This window comes from Daphnia magna, linkage group LG3 (genome assembly GCF_020631705.1).
Source record: "Daphnia magna isolate NIES linkage group LG3, ASM2063170v1.1, whole genome shotgun sequence".
NCBI classification, from domain to species: domain Eukaryota; kingdom Metazoa; phylum Arthropoda; class Branchiopoda; order Diplostraca; family Daphniidae; genus Daphnia; species Daphnia magna.
Genome location: NC_059184.1, coordinates 5188765 through 5207932, shown reverse-complemented (window position 1 = coordinate 5207932; position 19168 = coordinate 5188765). Strand labels below are relative to the sequence as shown.

The window sequence follows — 19168 nt, the reverse complement described above, 5'->3', positions numbered from 1 at the left end:
GAAAGAAAGGTCAAACGTCGACAAAATGCAAACCATGATTTTCAAACCCTGAAAAATTGCCTAATACACACAAGTAATCTTAAATTATAGGTCTTCTTTATCACAGAGTTGTATAATATGTTGTGTCCACATGTTGCTCATTCTATCCCCTTATGCTACGGTATTTTACAGACATGTCACCGCGTATTCGTCATGTTGCACAAGTTGTTGTGCCAAACAAGTGGGAAATCAAACCTTGGCTTTTATTTACTATTCCATTCTCAGGTGCATATATAAAGAAGGGACACATGGGGCATCTCATCAGTCTTACAGTGAATCAAACAACAGAAAGTCTTGCACGCATTTTGAGTCAAAGTGATTATTATCCTTCCTGCATACACATAAGGTATATAAAGAAGTCTATTTTGGGTGCTGAACTTGACACACACTAATATTCCTTATCTTTGCGAATTTCTAATTTGAAAAGTGTTTAAGCGTACAACAGATGAAGCAGCTATGGAAAGCCGTGTTTTTGATGGCTATAGCCCATCAAGTCATGTCACTTGCCTTAACGAAAGGTTAATAGAATGTTGCATTATCCTATTGCTTAGAATTGTAACGTTTTTTTGTTTCCAATTAGCCACTGAAAAAAAGAAAATGGTGTGTTACTATGGTAGCTGGGCCGTATATCGACCAGGAAATGGCAAGTTCGACGTTGAGAACATCGATCCATTTCTCTGTACCCACATAGTCTACGGCTTTGCTGGTTTGGCATTAGACAATACCATCAATGTTCTTGATCCGTACAACGACCTTAAAGAAAACTGGGGCAAAGGGGCATATCTTCGCTTTACCGGGTTGAAGAAGCAAAATCCTGATCTCAAGGCTCTTATTGCAGTCGGCGGTAATTCAGTTTGTTTCGTCAGTTATCGTATAGAAAACTCATGTGTTCCTCTATTTTTTTCTGTTTGATTCAACTGTTTAGGATGGAATGAAGGGTCTGAAAGATATTCGCAGGTAAACCCCCATTGTCTTAATTCAACAGTTGCTGAAATATGATTGCTAATCTTCTATTTCTTTCTAGATGGCAGCCGATCCGGCCAAAAGAACAACTTTTGTGAATTCGGTTGTCAATTTCCTTATAACTTATGGTTTTGATGGTCTCGATTTCGATTGGGAATACCCATCAAACAGAGGCGGCAGCATAACGGACAAGGTATTGAATGAATGGTCGATACCTTTCAAGTGTATTGTATCAGTTTTAACCTGCAATTTTTGGTTGAGGATAGATCAACTTTGTCCATATTCTTCGAGAACTGAAGGCGGCGTTCGTTCCTTACGGTTTTCTTCTTACCGCAGCTGTGTCCTCGGGCAAATCAACAATTGATTCGGTAAGTTTTTACATCGATTATCATATTATGGAACATTTACCTATTGTTCATTTTATCGTATCGCTTAGGCATATGACATTCCCGCTGTTGCAAGGTAATTTAACATGTTAATTAAGAAAGGTACGATGTTCAGCTTTGATGTTCTAAATTACTTGGAATTATAGCGCTTTGGACCAAATTCACGTGATGGCTTATGATTTTCACGGTGCCTGGGAAACTTTTACTGGGGTACGATTTCAAACATGTGCATGTACATTAAGCCCTGCCTAATTACTGAAATTCTTATTTGTAGCTCAATGCGCCACTTTATGCTAACCCGACAATCGAATCCGGAAGCAATTTACTCTTGAACGTGGTGAGTAGTAAGAAACGAGAATGACCTAACATCGTCGATCACTATATTTAAGCAGATATTTATTTAATATGTTTTCTTTGTAAAATTAATGTGCTCTTTAGAACTGGACCGTCAACTATTGGATCTCCAATGGTGCTCCGCCTTCCAAAATTATTTTGGGTATGGGCCTTTATGGCCGTGGATTTACGTTGGCCTCATCCACCCAAAACGGCTTCTACGCTTACGCTCCCCAGCCTATTCAAGCTGGACCGTACACCCGAGAAAGTGGAACATGGGGTTACAACGAGGTATCTTTAAGGCCCAAACAATTTCCATTTTAAAACAAATTCACAATGGAAGCATTTTGTCACTAGAGTTGCATGTTTAAAAAAAAGGCATAGCAAGTATCTTAATTATTAACGCACTATCAAACTAGGTCACTTAGTTCAAGGACTGAAATCTCCCTTATCTTCTTACTCATAATTTTCTTTGTTTCATCAGATTTGCGAGAAGTTTAAGGCTGATCCATCTTGGACCGTCGTCCGGGATCCTTATTACAAAGCACCATACGCTTACAAATCGAACCAATGGATTGGTTATGACGATCAACAATCGCTTAGACTTAAAGTATGTGATCTTTAGAAGTCATTTAAACTGTCTTTCAAGAATCTACCTTTACCCAAGTTGTTAGTATCTTAATCCACAAAACCTGTATGCCTTGTTCCAATAGGCAGAGTACGCCATGTCGATGAATCTGGGCGGATCTATGGTGTGGTCAATTGAAACGGACGATTTCAGGGGTCTTTGTCACAACGTGCCTTTTATACTGATTAAAACAATCACCGAATCTATGAATGGGCCCATCGTTATCCAGTCAACGACGAGTAGTACTTCTGCTCCAGTAACAACAAAAGCTACTACAACTGTCTCACCGGTTACGACAAAAGCCACCACTACTGCAGCTCCGGTCACAAACCCCCCGACTGCGTCCCCTACTGTTGCCCCTGCTGCAACTACCACTCTTTGCGGACCCCAAAATCCTACCACGGTAAAATTTCAAACTTCCTATTCCATGATAGGGTCATAGTTCCAGGCGAATATGAAAGCAACTTTTACCTCCTAATTTATAGACTGCATCCGCGTATACCACTACACCACCGATAAAGACGACAGCTGGAACACCTCCCCCGAATACGCTTTGCAAATCAGAAGGTCTTAATCCCGATCCTTATGACTGTGGAATCTTCTATACCTGCCTAGACAATGGCTTGGGTGGCTGGACGGTTTACATGCAAAGATGTGCAACTGGAACGGCGTTCAGTGACGAGCTTAACACGTGTACCTTTCCAAATCAGGTGCCTGGCTGCGAAACATACAGCGGTTAGGTGAAATCTATCCTGCTATGTTTGCTATTTTTGATCGAATGGAAATATTTTTAAATAATGAAATACAGTAATAAAAGTTCCGGTAATCTAAACAGATTTCTCGTGAATCGAAATTAAAAAAAAATCGATCATTTGTAATCACATGATTCCAGTTTAAAATTAGAAAATAAATAGAAAACTGCAAACAATTAGTTTGAGCCTGTGGACGATCGGTGCAGACTATAAGTCAATGAGCAGAGATATTACACTGACGGTGGATCAATGTGTCCAAACTTGATAGCCATATTGACGATCTCATGCATATCGTCGTCTGCTAATCCAACTGAACGAGTGTTTTTATCTCTCCCATATTTTCTCTCACCATTTCGTGAGTTCTTAATCAACTAACCATATTTTTGATTTGTTTTACTGCCGGTAATCTCCTGCTAACGGTGTCAGTCAGTCAATTTTTTTTCTCGTACGCTGCACATTTTTGTCACAAGTGACATTGGCCCAGCCACCAACATGAGTAAGGGCGACGGTGGCGACACCTCTGGGGCAGAATCGTCAACACAGCCGTCAACACAGCCAAAACGCACCTGTATCTTCTGTCAAAAGGGATACAACGGAAAAAAAGATTCCAAATATTGCAGCAAACTATGCTTTCAAGACTCCCAGAAGGCCCACAGCAAGAATGTCTTCCTCATCAACAGCATGAATCAATCATCTTCCCAGCCGTCTCCAGAAACTGAGACATTCACCACCCCAAAAACTAGTACCAAGTCAAAACGCCCGCTGTCAGCTAACTCCAGCATCGACGAGTCAGAGCTGACTCCAAGAAAACCGTTACGAGGATCTCTCCAGCTTCACAGAAGATCCTGAGCTCCGCATCTTGACTCTCTCTCGAAAGAAGCTGTCAGCCAAACCCGTGCTGCTCTCGACCTTGCAAAGGCCCAACACGACCACATCGCCAAGCTGGAAGCTGAGTTGATTAACGTTAAACTAGCTTTCGCGGACTCGATGACCCTACGATACATGAATCAGCAATCGTCATCTTCCAATCCGCCACCTTCCAGTGATACCCACTGCCTTCCACATCGACTTACTCCAAGCCGTAAAAGGCCGTCAAGCACCCGTTCTCGTTGCCAGCTACGCCGCATCTGCAAAGCCTGCTGATCGCATATCTCCGCCGGTATGGAGGAGCTGCTTGGTTCCAGTGGTGGTGGCCCTGTTCCTGCCTCTGTCAGACATAAAGACAACAACATCATCGTCCGATTAGCTGATCCAGCTGACCTCGATCGGGCCAAAACCATCTTGGAATCCAAAGCCGGGCCAGACAGTATCAATGTTTTTAACTCTGTTTCACGTCCATCTAATTTTTCCCGGCTGTTGCCCTTTTTGTCAATCTTAGCTATCTACCAAGCCTTAAAGAAGAGTTGATGTTAAGGAATCGTGGCCTGAGAGGAAAAATTGAGTCTGTGTCCCAACTGTTCGCCAAACCTGACTCCCAAAAAGGCCAGTAAAAATTCTATTCAACTGCAAGGTAGCCAGAGATCACGCCTGGCTGAAGGTGAAATTGATTTTTTTAACACTACTGCTCGCATTGTTGAAATTCTTTAGACCGTGAGGTTCGTCGCTGTTTTAAATGCCAAGGTTATGGTCACGTTCAGGCATCCTGCCGTGACCCTAACCCAAGGTGTGGAAATGCGCAGGCGCGCACCTTACCCGCGACTGTAATTCTCAGATCAGAAAATGTGAATTGTGGTGGGGCCCACCAATCTGGAGATCGATATTGTCCCACCCAAATGAAAGCGGTGGCGAGATACAGGCAAAAATGGAGAAAAGTTAATGCGTGTGTCTCATAGTTCAACAAACAGTCTGTTTCGGTGCTTACAGGTGAATCTCCGCCACTCAAGGGTTGCCTCGTCTTCTCTCGCTCAAATCATTGTCGAAAACGTTTTAGACATTGTTCTCATTCAAGAACCTTTCGCCAAAGGCCACCAGTCCCCCTCCATCATCAATATTCCACCAGGCTATGTTGCATTCCACTGTCTCTCTCAAGAGCATGCCTACGGTGCTGCGATTTTAGTTAAACTTTCTCTTGCCAAGTCTTGTCGGGCAATCGATCGAAGTCGCTCAACCATATCGCTGCAGTCGATTTACATTCTGCGCACGGCACCTTTCGTTTCATTTCCACTTATCTTCGTCCCTCCATTAAAAACATTGCCGATCAGTTCAGCACTGATCTCAGCTGCCTTTCACGAAACTGTCCATCGTCTCAGTCGACTCTAATGCTTTAAGCAAGGTTTGGAACAGCAAGCTCACTAATAGTAGAGGATCAGAACTTGAATTACTCATCGCTAATCATTTCCTTCGTGTTCTCAATCGACAACTGGATGATCTGACTTTGTTCCTGCTGGCACCTCTTCCTTGACATCTCTCAGCCGGGAGTGCTATCACCTGTACACGCTGGTTCTATCCTACCATTCCGTCCTTCTCTGATCACCCATACATAACTTTGAAATCAATCGCCCCCTCATCTGCGTGCAGCACTGCCAAGCTCAATCTCGAGCTCCAAATTCTACTCCCACATCTCTCGTATTTGCCTGGATAAATTTCGCCTAAAAGTCGCAGATGCTGGATAAATCTTGTAGTACAAACCAATCCGACTACCTCCACTATCGATGACATGATTGTAAAGCTCTCGCCCTCATTTCCTCTGCCCAAAAGCTCTAAAGATCCTACCTACATTCCTGTCTCCACACGCAGAACGCCTTGGTGGACAAAGGAACTCTGGGTACTTCGTCACAAATCCCGACAGGCTTTTAAATTATGGTCAGTCCAACGAACAGAATCTAACAGGCAGGCATTCAAAGCCTCAAAGCTACCTATCAGAGGAAATTCGCAGCGCCAAACTCTCGTCTTGGAACAAGCTATGACTCCCAGCCTAGCAGTAGTGACCTCTTCTCGGCCCTAAAGGCCAAATCAGGCAAATCATCAAACGTCAGCCTTCCATCCTCTATTTCATTTGACGGCTCGATCTCCTCCAACCTACAGAAATTCTAAAAAGTGTGCAGAACACTTTTCCCCTCCCCACTCCATCTACGCAGGCCCACGCACAGGCCGAAGAGCTTGCGGCCTCCTTCCACAATCATCCACGGCATTCGTTGTACCATCCAACTCTCCTCCAATTTCCCAGGAGGAGCTTTCAATGCTACGCCTCTCGAATCTCAAATCTGCTCCTGGAGCCGATGGCCTTTCCACTGCTATCATTTGTGCAATCTCTAATCAGATAATTGGTCAGCTTCTATTCATCATGAATGCATGTTTCTCTCTTTCTCACTTTCCTAGCTGTTGGAAGGTTGCCAAGGTGACCATTATCGGTAAACCTAACAAACCCGCTTACGACACTCGAATAGCTTCGACCAATTAGCCTAGTCAACACATTTGCTAAGATCCTTGAAAAGCTCATTTTAAATAGACTCCTTTGGCATGCGTCGATCTCCAGTGGTTGAGCCCGAACCAACATGGATTCACCAAGGCAGATCAACTGAAACGGCTGCCACTCCTTGATTTCTTTTTGTGACGAAGGCAGAGACGCTAAATGTGTCACAGCATGGCATTTCTTGATATTAAACGCGCATTCGACGCTGCTTGGCACCCTGCTATTATCTCTGCACTTGCTGTCCGCAACTGCCCAAGATATTTGGTCCAGCTAGTCTTGACTATCTCTCCAACCGCACGGCCATCCTCCGCTTGAAGGCTCGTCCTCCTCCTTTCACGTTGATCTTGGCTGTCCTCAAGGTGGGGTCCTCTCCCATTTCTGTGGTCGGTTCTGTTGATGATGTCCTGCGCCTCAAATTTTCATTTCCGTATCGGATTGGTGGATACGCTGACGATCTGAACGTGGCCACATATCAAAAGACCTAGCATTGCCACCCGAAATTTACAGACCATGTGTGACGAGGTGTCGAACTGGTGTCTAACCAGCAAACTCTCCCTCAATGCGACAAAAACGGTGTTTATGATTATGTGCAAAAGATTTTTGACTGGTCTCATCTCAGCATCTCTATAAATGGCATGCTTATCCCCCCATCTGTAGAGACACTCTTCTGGGTCTAACAATTGACTGCCGCCTCAAATGGAACTCCCACATTGCCAATAAAATTGCTGCAGCTAAACGGCATTCTTTACACTGAGATCAGGTCTGAAATCCACCTGGGGATATGACAAAAAGCGCTAAAATTTCTTTATCACTCTGCGGTTGAGCCTATATTGCTTTACGGCTGCTCCGTCTGGGCCCCTTTTCTAACACTAGAAAAGGCGTTAAGCAGCTACGCACCTTCCAGCGCTCTATTGCGCTTTCATTGGCCAGCTCTTTCAAAACTGTCTCCGCAGAGGCATGTTTTGTTCTAACAAATATCCTTCCGATTGATTTACGTATACAAGAGATCACCCATCTCCGATTCAGCTCCGGACGTACAGGATGCTTTTCTGCTCTTTCACTAAAGTGGCTTATGAGCAAACTACCACCCTTTTCTCCACTGCTCAAATGTGATTCTAACCACCGCCACTTTAATCTCTACTGGCCACCATGGGCCCCTCCTTTACATCCGACACTGACAAGCGAGGTTTGCAGATTACTCCCAACTAAGGATTCTGTTCTTAGAATTTTTGTTGCTACCTCTCGGTGCGGCGACTCTTTCAACTGTTGCATTATCTCCACATGTCATAATATCATAATGAAAGTGACCAACGGCCCACTTTCGGCTGACAGCTTACACCATGCCAGTCAACTCACTGTCCTTCACGCTTTGATCCAGGCTAGCCATGTTGTGGAGAGCGGGTGGCAGGTTGAAATATTTGCCCAGCACATTTCTTCTTTGCGTTTACTCGCTACGGTGCTCACCTCTCTGAAGTTGAGCGGCTTTGTGTCGACGCCACTGCCCCCTACCGAGATAATTTACGCCTCTTCGTCTGCCAGCCCTCCTCTGCTGAGGGCATCCAACTTGCATTAGCCGGTTGCGACATTCCTAGCTCAGGCCTGAATGTCCTCCCACAACTTCTTATCTCCAAAACTTCTTACCGTTACTCAATCGGTAAGCTAGTGCGCGATGCATGGCAGACAGAATGGCAGGCTTGCCGCAACGGTGCAGTAACTAGAGAATTTTTCCCCACGATCCAATCAGCAACTGTGCTTCACCCAAACCAACTCTGTCGCCAGATCGCTCAAATTCTCTCAGGCCACTCTTTCCTCAAAGAACATCAATTTCGCTTCAATTTTACCACTTCTCCAATGTGTGATTGTGGGGGCGGCTCAGAGTCAGTCTCTCATTTCTTATTTCACTGTCCTCTCTTCTCTACACAACGCCTTGTATTTCTTACGTCTTGTTCCTCTGAGGATGGCCACTGGCCTAGACCTCTCGCCTCTATTCCAGCTCATCCCAACATCTGGAAAGCTTTCATTGCTTTCATCCGCTCAACCAAACGTCTGCGATAGTATAGCTCATAGGCTACCCTATCTATCGGGGCTAACTAGGCTTTGTTTGTTTTAATAATAATCCTTTTCATCAATTTACCGATTAGGCATGTTTTCATTTCTCGCTGCCTCCATAATTGTTCTAGGCCCTTTGAGCTTCATAGGCCGCCTCTGAGCAAATGTGCAGCTCATTATGTCTTGGGTTGCATCTCTCCTCTCTCTTGCTGGCCAAGGAGAGTGAGTCAGTTTTACCACCCTCCTTCGCTCCCTAGCTCCATCTCTATACTCAGCATGCCACAGATCGCCCCACTGCAACTGCGCGCGATACCCTCTCTGTCTTGGTGGAGGCTGTATCGGTGGCCGTCGGCTGGCGGCCTCGAAGGTCCAACCAAACCGAGTAGGCTCCAGCAAGCCAAACAGAGATCGTGTACGTTCCGCCCTCTCAGTGTGGTGCAGATAGGCCCAGTTTCCCCCATGTACATATATATATATCTGGTATCCACTAGTGTATGTCACTTTCGCATGTATTCTAGTTGTTGACTACGGAAAATAAACTCCGGACAATACTCCAACCTCGGAGTGCGTCCAGCTATACAATTAAAAAAAAAAAAAAATGCTTTAGGAGAGAGTAAAAATGTAAATCGATGACTTGCAACAATGTAACTGATAAGGAGGCAGATCAACCACTTTTGTTTGGAAGTGTGTTGATAGTATCTTACGAACCGTACAAGTACAAGGTTGCTCAACGAGAGACGACTTCCAATTTCTTTACCAATTGACGTGCTCATCCCCTTTTTTTACCTGTAAACGAAAGACAGAGCTTTTTATAATACGGTAAGCATCATCTTGCATCTTTATGAACAATTTCTTATGAAATATCATAACGTATTTTTTGTAACACACTTCATATAAGTAAAGATTCCTATATGCTATCAATTACAAAACATTGACTCAACATGTATACATCTAATTTGTTTGGATTGCAACTTTTACCTGCCATCAATGATTACGCTATCTCACTCAGTTCCGCTTGGTTCGAAAAGCCAATCGAAAACAATCAAGACTATGCTGACGAATGATTCAAGAAAAACATAAATAAATAAAAATATTTTTTTTCACTTTAGGATTATCGAGCATTCCAGGCAAGTGAATTCGTCTTAAAAATGAAACTGCCAATTGCGATTCTGGTTCTTTTAGCCTTCTTAAATTTGTCTGCTTCCGTATCCGTGGGATCAAAAGGTACGGTTGACAATAGCAAAACAAACTCATAGTTAAAAAGTGTCATCGAAGTTATTATAACATTTAAGAACATTTCGTTTATCTCGATTAGCTGAAAAAAAAAAGATGGTTTGCTACTACGGAAGCTGGGCCGTTTACAGGCCAGGAGCAGGAAAGTTTGACGTAGAAGATTTGGATCCGTTCATTTGCACTCACATCATTTACGGGTTCGCTGGGCTCGGCTATGACAACACCATCATTTCGTTGGATCCATACAATGACCTGCCTGAAAACTGGGGCAAAGGTGCGATGGTTCGCTTTACAGGGCTCAAAAATCAAAATCCCGAACTGAAAGCTATTCTGGCAATTGGAGGATGGAACGAAGGATCGGAAAAATACTCCAAGGTTCGGTCATTAAAACAACGAAATAATGACTTGAACATTTGCTTGGCTAAAGGTTTAAATTTGTTATCGAAATTCACAGATGGTATCAAGTCCTGCCGAGAGAGCCAAATTTACAAATTCAGTGGTTGACTTTCTCCTCAAGTACAACTTTGATGGCTTAGACTTTGATTGGGAGTACCCGTCTAATCGAGGTGGAATTCCAGCTGACAAGGTATTGGCACTGCATGATCGGTGTGTAACTGAGTTTATTCGGTCACCTAAATAACTGACATATTCGTTATTATAATTTTAACTTTAAACAGGAAAATTTTATTTACATGATTGAAGAATTAAAAGCTGCATTTTCTCCACATGGATTGCTCCTGACTGCTGCTGTTTCGGCTGGAAAAACAACCATTGGTATTCATGGGCATATCTACTGTACAACGAAAACTTGTTGCTATTTACCAATTTATTTTTTCAGATACTGCATATGATGTACCAGCAATGTCCAGGTAGAATAGTAGATAATGCACGAAATACGCAACACTTGCCGAAATTTGAAGTTTTCAGTAGATTTTACGTAAACATATTTTAGGATTCTAGATCACATCCATATAATGGCGTACGATTTTCACGGTGCCTGGGAGGATTTTACCGGTCACAATTCACCGGTACTCTGAACAGTCTCGTTTTCTTGCCGGAGCTTATTATCATATTTATCCTTTTTTCAATGTCATTTTCATAGCTCTACAGCAACCCAGAAATCGATTACGGAGAATTTGCCACCTTCAATCAGGTAGATGTCCTAGAAAAATATGATAACTAGTTGCGAAAAAGAGTTAACTGCATGTGCAAAGAAATTATAGCAATCCTCCATTACAGGATTATGCCGTCAACTATTGGCTCGATAAAGGAGCTGATCCTTCGAAACTTGTTCTAGGCATGGGTCTATACGGGCGAGGATTTATTTTGAGCAATCCAGCCAACAACGGGTTTTACGCTAGCGCAAACCAACCTATTTCTGCGGGACCGTACGTTAATTCAAAATAACAACATATACACATGCATGCCTAATACATTATCCCTCTTGACTGCACAGATACACGCGGGAGCCTGGAATATGGGGCTATAATGAGGTACCCGTATAATATCAACTATTGGAAATGAAGTGTATTAACATCTATGTACTACAAATGGATTACAGATTTGTGAGAAATTTGCGGCCGAACCAGGCACCTGGACTGTAGTCGTTGATCCCTTTTACATGTCTCCCTATACTTACAAAGGAAACCAATGGATGGGCTACGATGACCAAGATTCTCTTAAAACCAAAGTAAAATCGAAAAAGCTGTTGATTCGTTGGTGGTGAGTATAATTCGCTATCGATTTCTAGGCCCAATATGCTGCTTCCAAAGGATTGGGAGGAGCAATGGTTTGGTCAGTTGAAACGGACGATTTCCATGGCACTTGTCATGGAACACCTTTTATATTGATAAAAACCATCTACGAGACTCTGAATGGGCCTATCGTGTATCCGACTCCGCCGACTGGTGAACCAACACAGCCCACCGTTACTGGTCCGGCTCCTACCGGAGAGTTTACCACCGGTGGATATTCAACCACTAAAGTAATCACATGCTTTAGTTTTTTAAATTGCTAATTTGCTAAATGTATTAGTATGTACTATAACTTTGCGCAGGATCCCCGTCCGACGACTGTTACTCCTCCTCCAAGTCAAACGTGTCAATCAGAAGGCTACTTTCCTGACCCGAACGATTGCGGAAAATATTATCTTTGTGTACCAAGCGGAAGCGAATGGGTCGTTTACTATTACGAATGCGGAGCAGGAACTGTTTTCGATCCCTCAATTAATAACTGCAATTTCCCTTATAACGTTCCAGGATGCGAGAACTATCCCGGAAAACGCGATGTGCAACATTAACTTGGAACTGCTACCCGTATGTACTGCAATAAATTTCCAACAGTAGTTAAAGTTAACCATAAATAGAAAGAAAAAGTAAAGCTTTTATTGAATTTCTGAAAACAAGTCAGCCTGAATCAAACTCTTATTTTTAGGCTATTCATGATTAATGGATAAACAATAAAAGATGGTGTACACTGTATATAGCTATAGCTTACTTAACTTACACCCAAAAGAGCTCCACGATATACCGGTCATACCACCGTGGCTTCATATTTTCTTATGAGCAAAACAAACCTTCCGCGCTGTGGACGTGACGCGTGAGACGGTGTCTTTGCCTGTATTACATTGTCTAAAGGAAACACTAGATGTCACTACGGAATTAACTGAGAATCTAATCAGGATTTAATTATCCGGAATTATTACGGGATTTCCTTGCTTAATACATGTTCACTCACGGACCTTCTACATTACGGCAATTACTTCGACTTCATTGGAAAACAAAATAGACATGCCTAAAGCCATTTAGACTCAAGTATCAATCAGCTATTGCCTACACTAAGTATCGATAGACATGGCGCGTCTGCAACTACCCAAAAAGTTTACACCCTTGAAGGAATGTTGATTCCTTTAATTTAGACATATTTCGTTGAAACTGTGTTTTTCCGATGAAATTTCTATTAAATCGCTGGTGCACAACATGAAGGAGATGGTTGGTGGGTGTTGTGTGTGCTCCGATGACCGGGGCTGGACAGAAAATCCATTAGTTTATTGCGACGGAGCAGGATGTACTGTTGCTGTTCACCAAGGTATTTATAGCCTGCAAACAAAACAAAGCAGAGGAACCTACTGTATTTAACATCATTGATAGTTTTTTTAATAATCCGAACTCAACTATTTTCCTTTTTATTGTTTATTTAGCTTGCTATGGAATTGTGACTGTACCCTCAGGACCATGGTTCTGTAGAAAGTGTGAATCCCAGGAGAGGGCTGCAAGAGTGGTGAGTTAAAGTTATGAACAAACAAGAAGCACAGGAGTAAATGTGTATTGTTATTAACTTTTTAAGCAGAGATGTGAATTGTGTCCCAGCAAAGATGGTGCCCTTAAACGCACTGATAATACAGGTTGGGCACATGTTGTATGTGCTCTGTACATCCCGGAAGTGAGGTTCGGCAATGTTTCAACCATGGAACCAATAATTTTGAGTATGGTTCCCCCTGAAAGATTTAACAAGGTAGGTTGATATTTGTATAGTTTTGGTTCTATTGCAGTCATAAATTGTATTTTTTCCCCAGGGCTGTTATATTTGTGAAAATCAAGGACGTGAGTCAAAATCTAAAATTGGGGCTTGTATGAATTGCAATAAGCAAGGCTGTAAGCTCCATTTTCATGTCACATGTGCCCAGGCCATGGGCTTATTATGTGAAGAGGCTGGCAACTACATGGACAATGTTAAGTACTGTGGGTACTGCCAGCATCATTACTCTAAACTGGTATGTGAATTGCAGTATTCATTTTTTTAAAAGACTTGCTCTATATTCAGTGTTGTTTCTTAGAAAAAAGGTGCCAACTTGAAGACTATACCGGCATTTAAACCGTTACCCCCAGTTGGAGCGTCCACCGATCCCGCTTTCTCTGAAAAATCCCTTCCGATTTCCAGTGGGTCAACATGGACTGGACAACCCCCTTCTGCAACCGGTAATTGCAATGGATCAAAGGAGAAACAGCGTAAGAAACCTGGTAGAAAGTCTAGCACTCAAGTGTCTCCCAAGGTTAGTTTTTAAAATTCGGAACATAGTAACGTTCGTTAACTTCCATTTAATTTGGTCTTAGGCTGGCAATAGTCGGGATTGCGCATCATCCTCCGTAATCGTTGAGGGACCTAGTACAAATGATGACTCTAAAACGAAAACCTCGAAGAGTGAAGTGATTCCTTTCGCTAACGTATTGGCTGGGGTGGGTTTAGTTCCCGGCCCGCGAATGTCAATGACCGACCAAAATAACAGTGATTTAGAGAAACACGAATCAATCGAAATCGCGAAACAAGAGAACGCTCGCACCTCAGACAATACCAATTCGAGCGGAGCGAAAAAAAATGACAAGTACAACGATAGCTCAAAACCTTCAGGCAGCATTATTTCCGGGACCGTCTCCGCTCCAGCAGAAACTCCTAGCATGAGTATAAAACTGGATAAAAGTCGAGCGTCTCGTCGAAAGATTTCCACTCGTTCTACTAGCCCTACTAGCCAGTGCGGCAATGACACAGAATCAACCCTATCGAGTGTGTCTGATCAAGGTCCCGCGTCATCTGTTGAACAATTTACGGCTAGTGAGCTGTGTGCCAAAGGACCCACAAGTGTTAAAGTTGAATCCCCTAGCATCTCTGAAACCCATCCATCAGCACTTCATAGTGTTATAGTTTCTAGTGCAGCTGCATCCCATCCGGAAAGCATTCAAGTGCAGTCATCACAATCGGTTTCTCAGCGTGCTGTTTCACCTCTGGTTATTTCTGCGTGTTCGGGCAGTAGCAGCCAAATTACATCTGATCAAGCAAAATTCAATTATGGTGATATCTACCAAAATACCGAAAAGGAGCTAAGCAAACCAATCCCGTCTGCGATACCGGCGAAGAAACCTCGAAGAGGCCGTACACCCAAAGTTAGTGCGCCTGTAGTGCCAGAGTCACCTCCAAGTAGCCCTGATTCCGCCGGAGTTGAACAACAGCCCAAACGGAGGAAAAAAGCGACAAAAATTGTTGCTGTTGGAGTACAAAACGATGATCAGCACAATTTGTCGGCAGCAATTAATCGGGTAGAAACCTTCCAGCCTTCTCATGTAAACCAACCTGCATCACAAACTACAGAAAGTGCTCTGCGGAGAGAGAGTTCATTTGTCAATCAAATGGCGAGAGAAAACGTTAACGTTAGTAAGGCACCGGAACATGTAGTTCTCCCAACTTTTCCCATTGCTTCGATCCTACCGGTCGGTAATTCCGGAACGAAAGATCTCAGCCCTTACAAGGAAATTGCGGGTTCCTCAATCGGCAAAGAAAACAGCCTCTACCCCCGGAACGGGATTACTGCACCTCACATGTTAGGCAATCAATTGAACCTTAATTCAAGTGTTGCCCAGAAGTTGACGGACACGCTAGTTGCTGAAGTAGAAGCTCACAGCGTCACTGATCAGCCCTCATCGATCAGCAAAAGTACCAACTTTGTAGGGGTGCCTTTCCCATTTCGAACTGTTTCACCGTCGTTAAAACCGAACACGCAATCTGGCGGCAGCGCTCCACCTTTTCCGCATAGTCTTGGAGAACTTCTGGAACGCCAATGGGAGCAAGGAAGTCAATTTTTGATGGAACAGGCTCAGCATTTTGACAGTAAAATTCATTCTACATATTCAGATACATTTTTTTGTTGTTCGCATTGCATTGTGTTACGTGCCATTTGTATTATTATTCCAGTTGCATCTTTGCTGTCGTGCCTGCATAATCTTAAGGAAGAAAACATGCGGCTCGAGGATCATGTTGCCAATCTGAATCGAAGAAGGGACCATTTATTGGCAGTGAATGCTAGGTTGTCTGTGCCACTTCAGTCAAACCAAATGACGTATGCGAGCAACGTGGGCACTACCCCCGATAGGTCTACGCCAGGTAATGCTTCAGTGTTTGTATTATTATTTTTTTTTTTTTCCGTCTTGCTGGCTCAGCATTGTCTAGCTGCCACCGCCGTATTGGCTACTTCACTTTTTTAAGCAACAGGGTCTAACACTATAACGTTTGTGAATACCTAGGTTCAGGTCATGCAGTCGGTCATGGATTGCGTTATTCGCCACAAGACCGTGAGCGAAACAGTCGTGCAATGCCTTACTTGCCTCAGATGGATAATGGTATCGGGATAAGCGAACATTTACCAGCTTCCATTGGAAACGCGTTTTCTACTGCACACAGTAATCATAGAAGTCCCGCTAGTTCGAGTCATCTAAGCGACCGCGTCATACCCAGTCCTGTCATAGTTTCTTCTAGGTAAAACATGCAAAATTACTTATTTTCTCCCAAATATTTCCTGTCTTGACTGGCTAACGGTTGTGTCATTTGATCCAGGATGAATCATGTTTACCATCCGGTTCCATCCGGCGGAGCAATAAGTCTTCCGTCCACCATGTCACCGGTTCAGGGATCCTCCGGCTTCATATCGGAAGGTAGAAATTTGACAGTCCTTCGCAGCCCTTCCTCCACGCCAGAAATGCGACCGGAAGTAGCACGAAGCACACCGTCTCAGCAACATCCATCATACCCGTATGTATCGCCACCTCTTTCGGTACCCACACATCATCCGGGATCTTACGCGGGCATCACAATGACTGCATCAAACTCGCAGAATCACCACAGCACGAATGCCAGACGCGACGGCTCTGATTCCCGTCATCCTATAAGTCGACCCAGTCCTATCGAACGCCGATGATGAAGTTCCCCATTTACCTCTACCATTTTGTTCACAACCACCGATTCAGATACGTTCCGGTTAAAATTTTCTTATCGTATTAATTCCCCCCCCCCCCTATCTTTTAAAGTAGTGCGTGCGACTTAGCCGTTTCGTTGTTTTTCGTAATTTCGTATTTACTTGTCATGGCGCAAGGAATCTGTTCAGTTAATTGGGATATAGTTGACTGCAGTATTACGAGTCTAGCTAGCAAAATTAGATTAGTAGCAAACAGAAATATAGGGAAACGACAGTAATAGGTTGACGCGACAACTTGCTCGACCACCTCCGATTAAATATGCCAATAAGCTGCCTGCTGCAATTTTTCGGTTTCCTATTTTCTCGGCCACCGCTATTTTTGGACGAAAATGCCAAACGAAGAATCGCGATTTTTGCTCCCTCATACGCCTTTAAACACAGCATCATTTACTCTTCACGTTTTTCTACTACAGTGAAACAAGAAAAACACTGTCCCTACAGATCTCGTTTCATCAGTCTATTCATCTTTATTCACCAAATCTGCATGCCGGTCTGAATTTTCTCTCTCTTGCCGTAAGAGATGCTGCTTCAATCTTTGTCAACAAAGAAAACTTACCAACAATTTAAAAAAATTATGTCCGTGGCATGGTAAACGTAAACCGAATGTCTAAAATACTGTTTTGTTCTCGTATAATCAAGAAAAGCATTACGGGTCGCGCCTCACGGACCAGTCCATCTCAGTGGTATCCCCCTCTTTCTGCTCGTCGTTTGTTCATTTGTTTGTTGTTTTTACTGCAGTCTCCCATCGTCTAGACACTTGCCGCGTGCGAACGATTTTGCTGAGCGTCTACTCTCAATCGTTCTGGTAAGATCATTTACTTTATTTCAGTTTTTCTTTCTGTCCCTGTGGTCCCGTCCCCTTCACCTTCTCTGTCCCCATTTCAAGCTTCATGTCATGTTAGTTAAACGTTGTCTTGACCTTGTCCATTGTTTTTCTACCACAAAACTTGTGCGTTTTCTTTTTCAATCTGCAAAATGTTGACAGTTGTTTCTCATGTTGGCGTCTTTTTTCGTTCTGGTAAAAAGTTTTTTAAGGAAATTCTCCAAAAAAATTTTGTCTAATAAAAGATTATATGTCACTTCTTTTATTTAATTGAACCATGTTTTTATTCGTCTTTAGTTGAATTCCTAGTTAACACGCCACCAACGTAATGTACAGGTGGTACAATACTGCTACAGGAAAGGAAGATATTTCTCGTGTTGTCCCAGCAACTCAAGCTCTAACAACGAAGTTGGATAGACCGTTAACTGGAGGCGGCCATGCGAAGAGTTAGCTCAATGCTACGCAATTCGTCCTCGATAGCCTCACGTTTATCCGGACGTGAAAAGCTAATTAATCCCAGGCGTTTCTCGAGCTCGATCCAGCGCTGCTGAAGTCTCTGTATCATATGAAACACAGGCGTGTTAGACATAGTTGAATGGATCATCAACTGAGTTTTGCCAGACCGCTATCTCCTTGTTGACAGGCCGCGCTGCTTTGGGACGCTCTTGTGTTGTCTTTGGTTCCATTTGACAATCGCTTGACGTTTCCGCATGCTGGGAATGGCCGTTTTTCAGATAATTGGGTATCCGGCCGAAAGTCTAATCAAATTTCCATTTAAAAAAATTTTACTACTTGAAGTAACAGTTCGCTGGTGTAACCGATTTAGTAGTATAATGAGGAATAAGCCCCGATTTCTCCAGTTCCATGACGTGTCCATCTTTGGAATCAACTATTTGTGATTTCGGCTCATGGCAATGAGTTCCCTCCACATGTTTAGCATTAAATTCGATATAATTGTCGTGGGCAGGAGGGTAGGGAACGGGTGCCGGATCATTTCTCTTAGGAACTGGTGGAAGCCGCTGGCACGAACAACGATTGGTCCTCTGTCTCCTGCCGGTGTATCCTATAAGATTTGACGATATATTTAAAAATGCAAGTTTTAGCTTAAAAGAAAATCATTATTTTTGTGTCTGTTTTTTTCTTCTCCATCATCGCCCGTTATCAACTGCACACAATCGAAATTCCAGAACCTTCCTTTTCAACCTCATGAGGTCTCGTCAGAATGTGGCTGGGATGGAAAAAGGGAGGAAAGGTATCTCATCATCCCACGATACGTAGTACCTTCTCTTTCAGCAGCGACGACGGGATTTCTTTTGATCGATCGACCCGATTTCATAGTCTCGACTTGAAATTCTCGTTCCCTAAGAAAAAAGATATAAAGCCACGACGCACACGCAATGCAAATACGCAGAGAATGGAAAACGAAATGCGTTAAATTTATATATACAAGAAACATTTACTGGGTAGCCCGTATGGATTGCCTACCTCATAGTATTTTTTAGCGTACCTGGTCCAGCCATTATTCTCCCCGTATTTTTGGAAATCCGTCGTCACATTCGAAGCGCTTTGACTTTTCTTGCAACTGCAAAGAGAAATGCAAAAATCTCCTTTACCAGCAAAGAAAGAACGCGAAAAAGTCTTATTAGTTAAATCGTTGCTTAGCAACGAATTTCCCTTCCCCCAATTCGTCTTCTAGACCACCGGAACTGTGAGTGGGTTTCAGTTAGAAACATTTCCGCCAAGCGCATCGT

General features: G+C 43.2%; 4 protein-coding genes and 1 pseudogene across 6 annotated transcripts; 4 read left to right on the top strand and 1 right to left on the bottom strand.

The window, feature by feature from the left end:
• The first annotated feature begins 245 nt into the window (after nt 1-245).
• Nucleotides 246-3181, top strand: LOC116919847 (chitinase-3-like protein 1). The gene is made up of 13 exons (XM_045170755.1): nt 246-385; nt 467-557; nt 620-883; nt 965-996; nt 1064-1195; nt 1269-1370; nt 1439-1464; nt 1535-1598; nt 1663-1725; nt 1827-2012; nt 2206-2331; nt 2435-2752; nt 2835-3181. The coding sequence occupies exons 2-13, from the start codon at nt 485-487 to the stop codon at nt 3087-3089; spliced, it is 1641 nt and encodes a 546-aa protein (XP_045026690.1). The 5' UTR covers nt 246-385; nt 467-484; the 3' UTR covers nt 3090-3181.
• Nucleotides 3182-3593: 412 nt separating this feature from the next.
• LOC123470418 lies at nt 3594-6501 on the top strand (annotated as a pseudogene).
• Nucleotides 6502-9219: 2718 nt separating this feature from the next.
• Nucleotides 9220-12275, top strand: LOC116919851 (acidic mammalian chitinase). The gene is made up of 13 exons (XM_032925907.2): nt 9220-9381; nt 9672-9786; nt 9878-10170; nt 10250-10381; nt 10473-10569; nt 10634-10664; nt 10748-10823; nt 10898-10948; nt 11035-11183; nt 11252-11288; nt 11357-11485; nt 11546-11779; nt 11852-12275. Exons 2-13 carry the CDS (start codon nt 9711-9713, stop codon nt 12092-12094), a joined length of 1548 nt encoding a protein of 515 aa, XP_032781798.2. The 5' UTR covers nt 9220-9381; nt 9672-9710; the 3' UTR covers nt 12095-12275.
• A 360-nt stretch (nt 12276-12635) lies between these two features.
• LOC116919843 (protein AF-10) lies at nt 12636-17687 on the top strand. 2 transcript variants are annotated; one of them, XM_045170754.1, is made up of 9 exons: nt 12636-12882; nt 12995-13074; nt 13144-13308; nt 13370-13567; nt 13631-13846; nt 13908-15453; nt 15538-15726; nt 15867-16098; nt 16177-17687. In XM_045170754.1, exons 1-9 carry the CDS (start codon nt 12774-12776, stop codon nt 16535-16537), a joined length of 3096 nt encoding a protein of 1031 aa, XP_045026689.1. In that variant the 5' UTR covers nt 12636-12773; the 3' UTR covers nt 16538-17687. The 2 variants fall into 2 exon arrangements, with proteins under 2 accessions (XP_045026689.1, XP_032781786.2); XM_032925895.2 differs by having other exon boundaries at nt 13141-13308.
• On the bottom strand, nt 17664-19103 carry LOC116919857. 2 transcript variants are annotated; one of them, XM_032925917.2, is made up of 5 exons: nt 18925-19103; nt 18699-18778; nt 18236-18480; nt 18041-18175; nt 17664-17973 (listed from the first exon to the last, which is right to left on the bottom strand). In XM_032925917.2, exons 2-5 carry the CDS (start codon nt 18751-18753, stop codon nt 17839-17841), a joined length of 570 nt encoding a protein of 189 aa, XP_032781808.2. In that variant the 5' UTR covers nt 18754-18778; nt 18925-19103; the 3' UTR covers nt 17664-17838. The 2 variants fall into 2 exon arrangements, with proteins under 2 accessions (XP_032781808.2, XP_032781807.2); XM_032925916.2 differs by having other exon boundaries at nt 18903-19084.
• Nucleotides 19104-19168: the final 65 nt, after the last annotated feature.

Bases quoted from the DNA above. Each gene is read 5' to 3' on its own strand.
- LOC116919851 (XM_032925907.2), top strand. From the start codon at position 9,711: ATGAAACTGCCAATTGCGATTCTGGTTCTTTTAGCCTTCTTAAATTTG. The intron at 10,824-10,897 runs GTACTCTGAACA...TCATTTTCATAG, and splicing joins TTACCGGTCACAATTCACCG to CTCTACAGCAACCCAGAAAT. The intron at 11,780-11,851 runs GTAATCACATGC...AACTTTGCGCAG, and splicing joins GTGGATATTCAACCACTAAA to GATCCCCGTCCGACGACTGT.
- LOC116919843 (XM_032925895.2), top strand. From the start codon at position 12,774: ATGAAGGAGATGGTTGGTGGGTGTTGTGTGTGCTCCGATGACCGGGGC. The intron at 13,568-13,630 runs GTATGTGAATTG...GTTGTTTCTTAG, and splicing joins AGCATCATTACTCTAAACTG to AAAAAAGGTGCCAACTTGAA. The intron at 15,454-15,537 runs GTAAAATTCATT...TTATTATTCCAG, and splicing joins ACAGGCTCAGCATTTTGACA to TTGCATCTTTGCTGTCGTGC.
- LOC116919847 (XM_045170755.1), top strand. From the start codon at position 485: ATGAAGCAGCTATGGAAAGCCGTGTTTTTGATGGCTATAGCCCATCAA. The intron at 884-964 runs GTAATTCAGTTT...TCAACTGTTTAG, and splicing joins GGCTCTTATTGCAGTCGGCG to GATGGAATGAAGGGTCTGAA. The intron at 1,726-1,826 runs GTGAGTAGTAAG...TGTGCTCTTTAG, and splicing joins GCAATTTACTCTTGAACGTG to AACTGGACCGTCAACTATTG.
- LOC116919857 (XM_032925916.2), bottom strand. From the start codon at position 18,937: ATGGCTGGACCAGGTACGCTAAAAAATACTATGAG. The intron at 18,481-18,698 runs GTACTACGTATC...CAAATCTTATAG, and splicing joins CGTCGCTGCTGAAAGAGAAG to GATACACCGGCAGGAGACAG. The intron at 17,974-18,040 runs GTCTGGCAAAAC...CATATGATACAG, and splicing joins CTGTCAACAAGGAGATAGCG to AGACTTCAGCAGCGCTGGAT.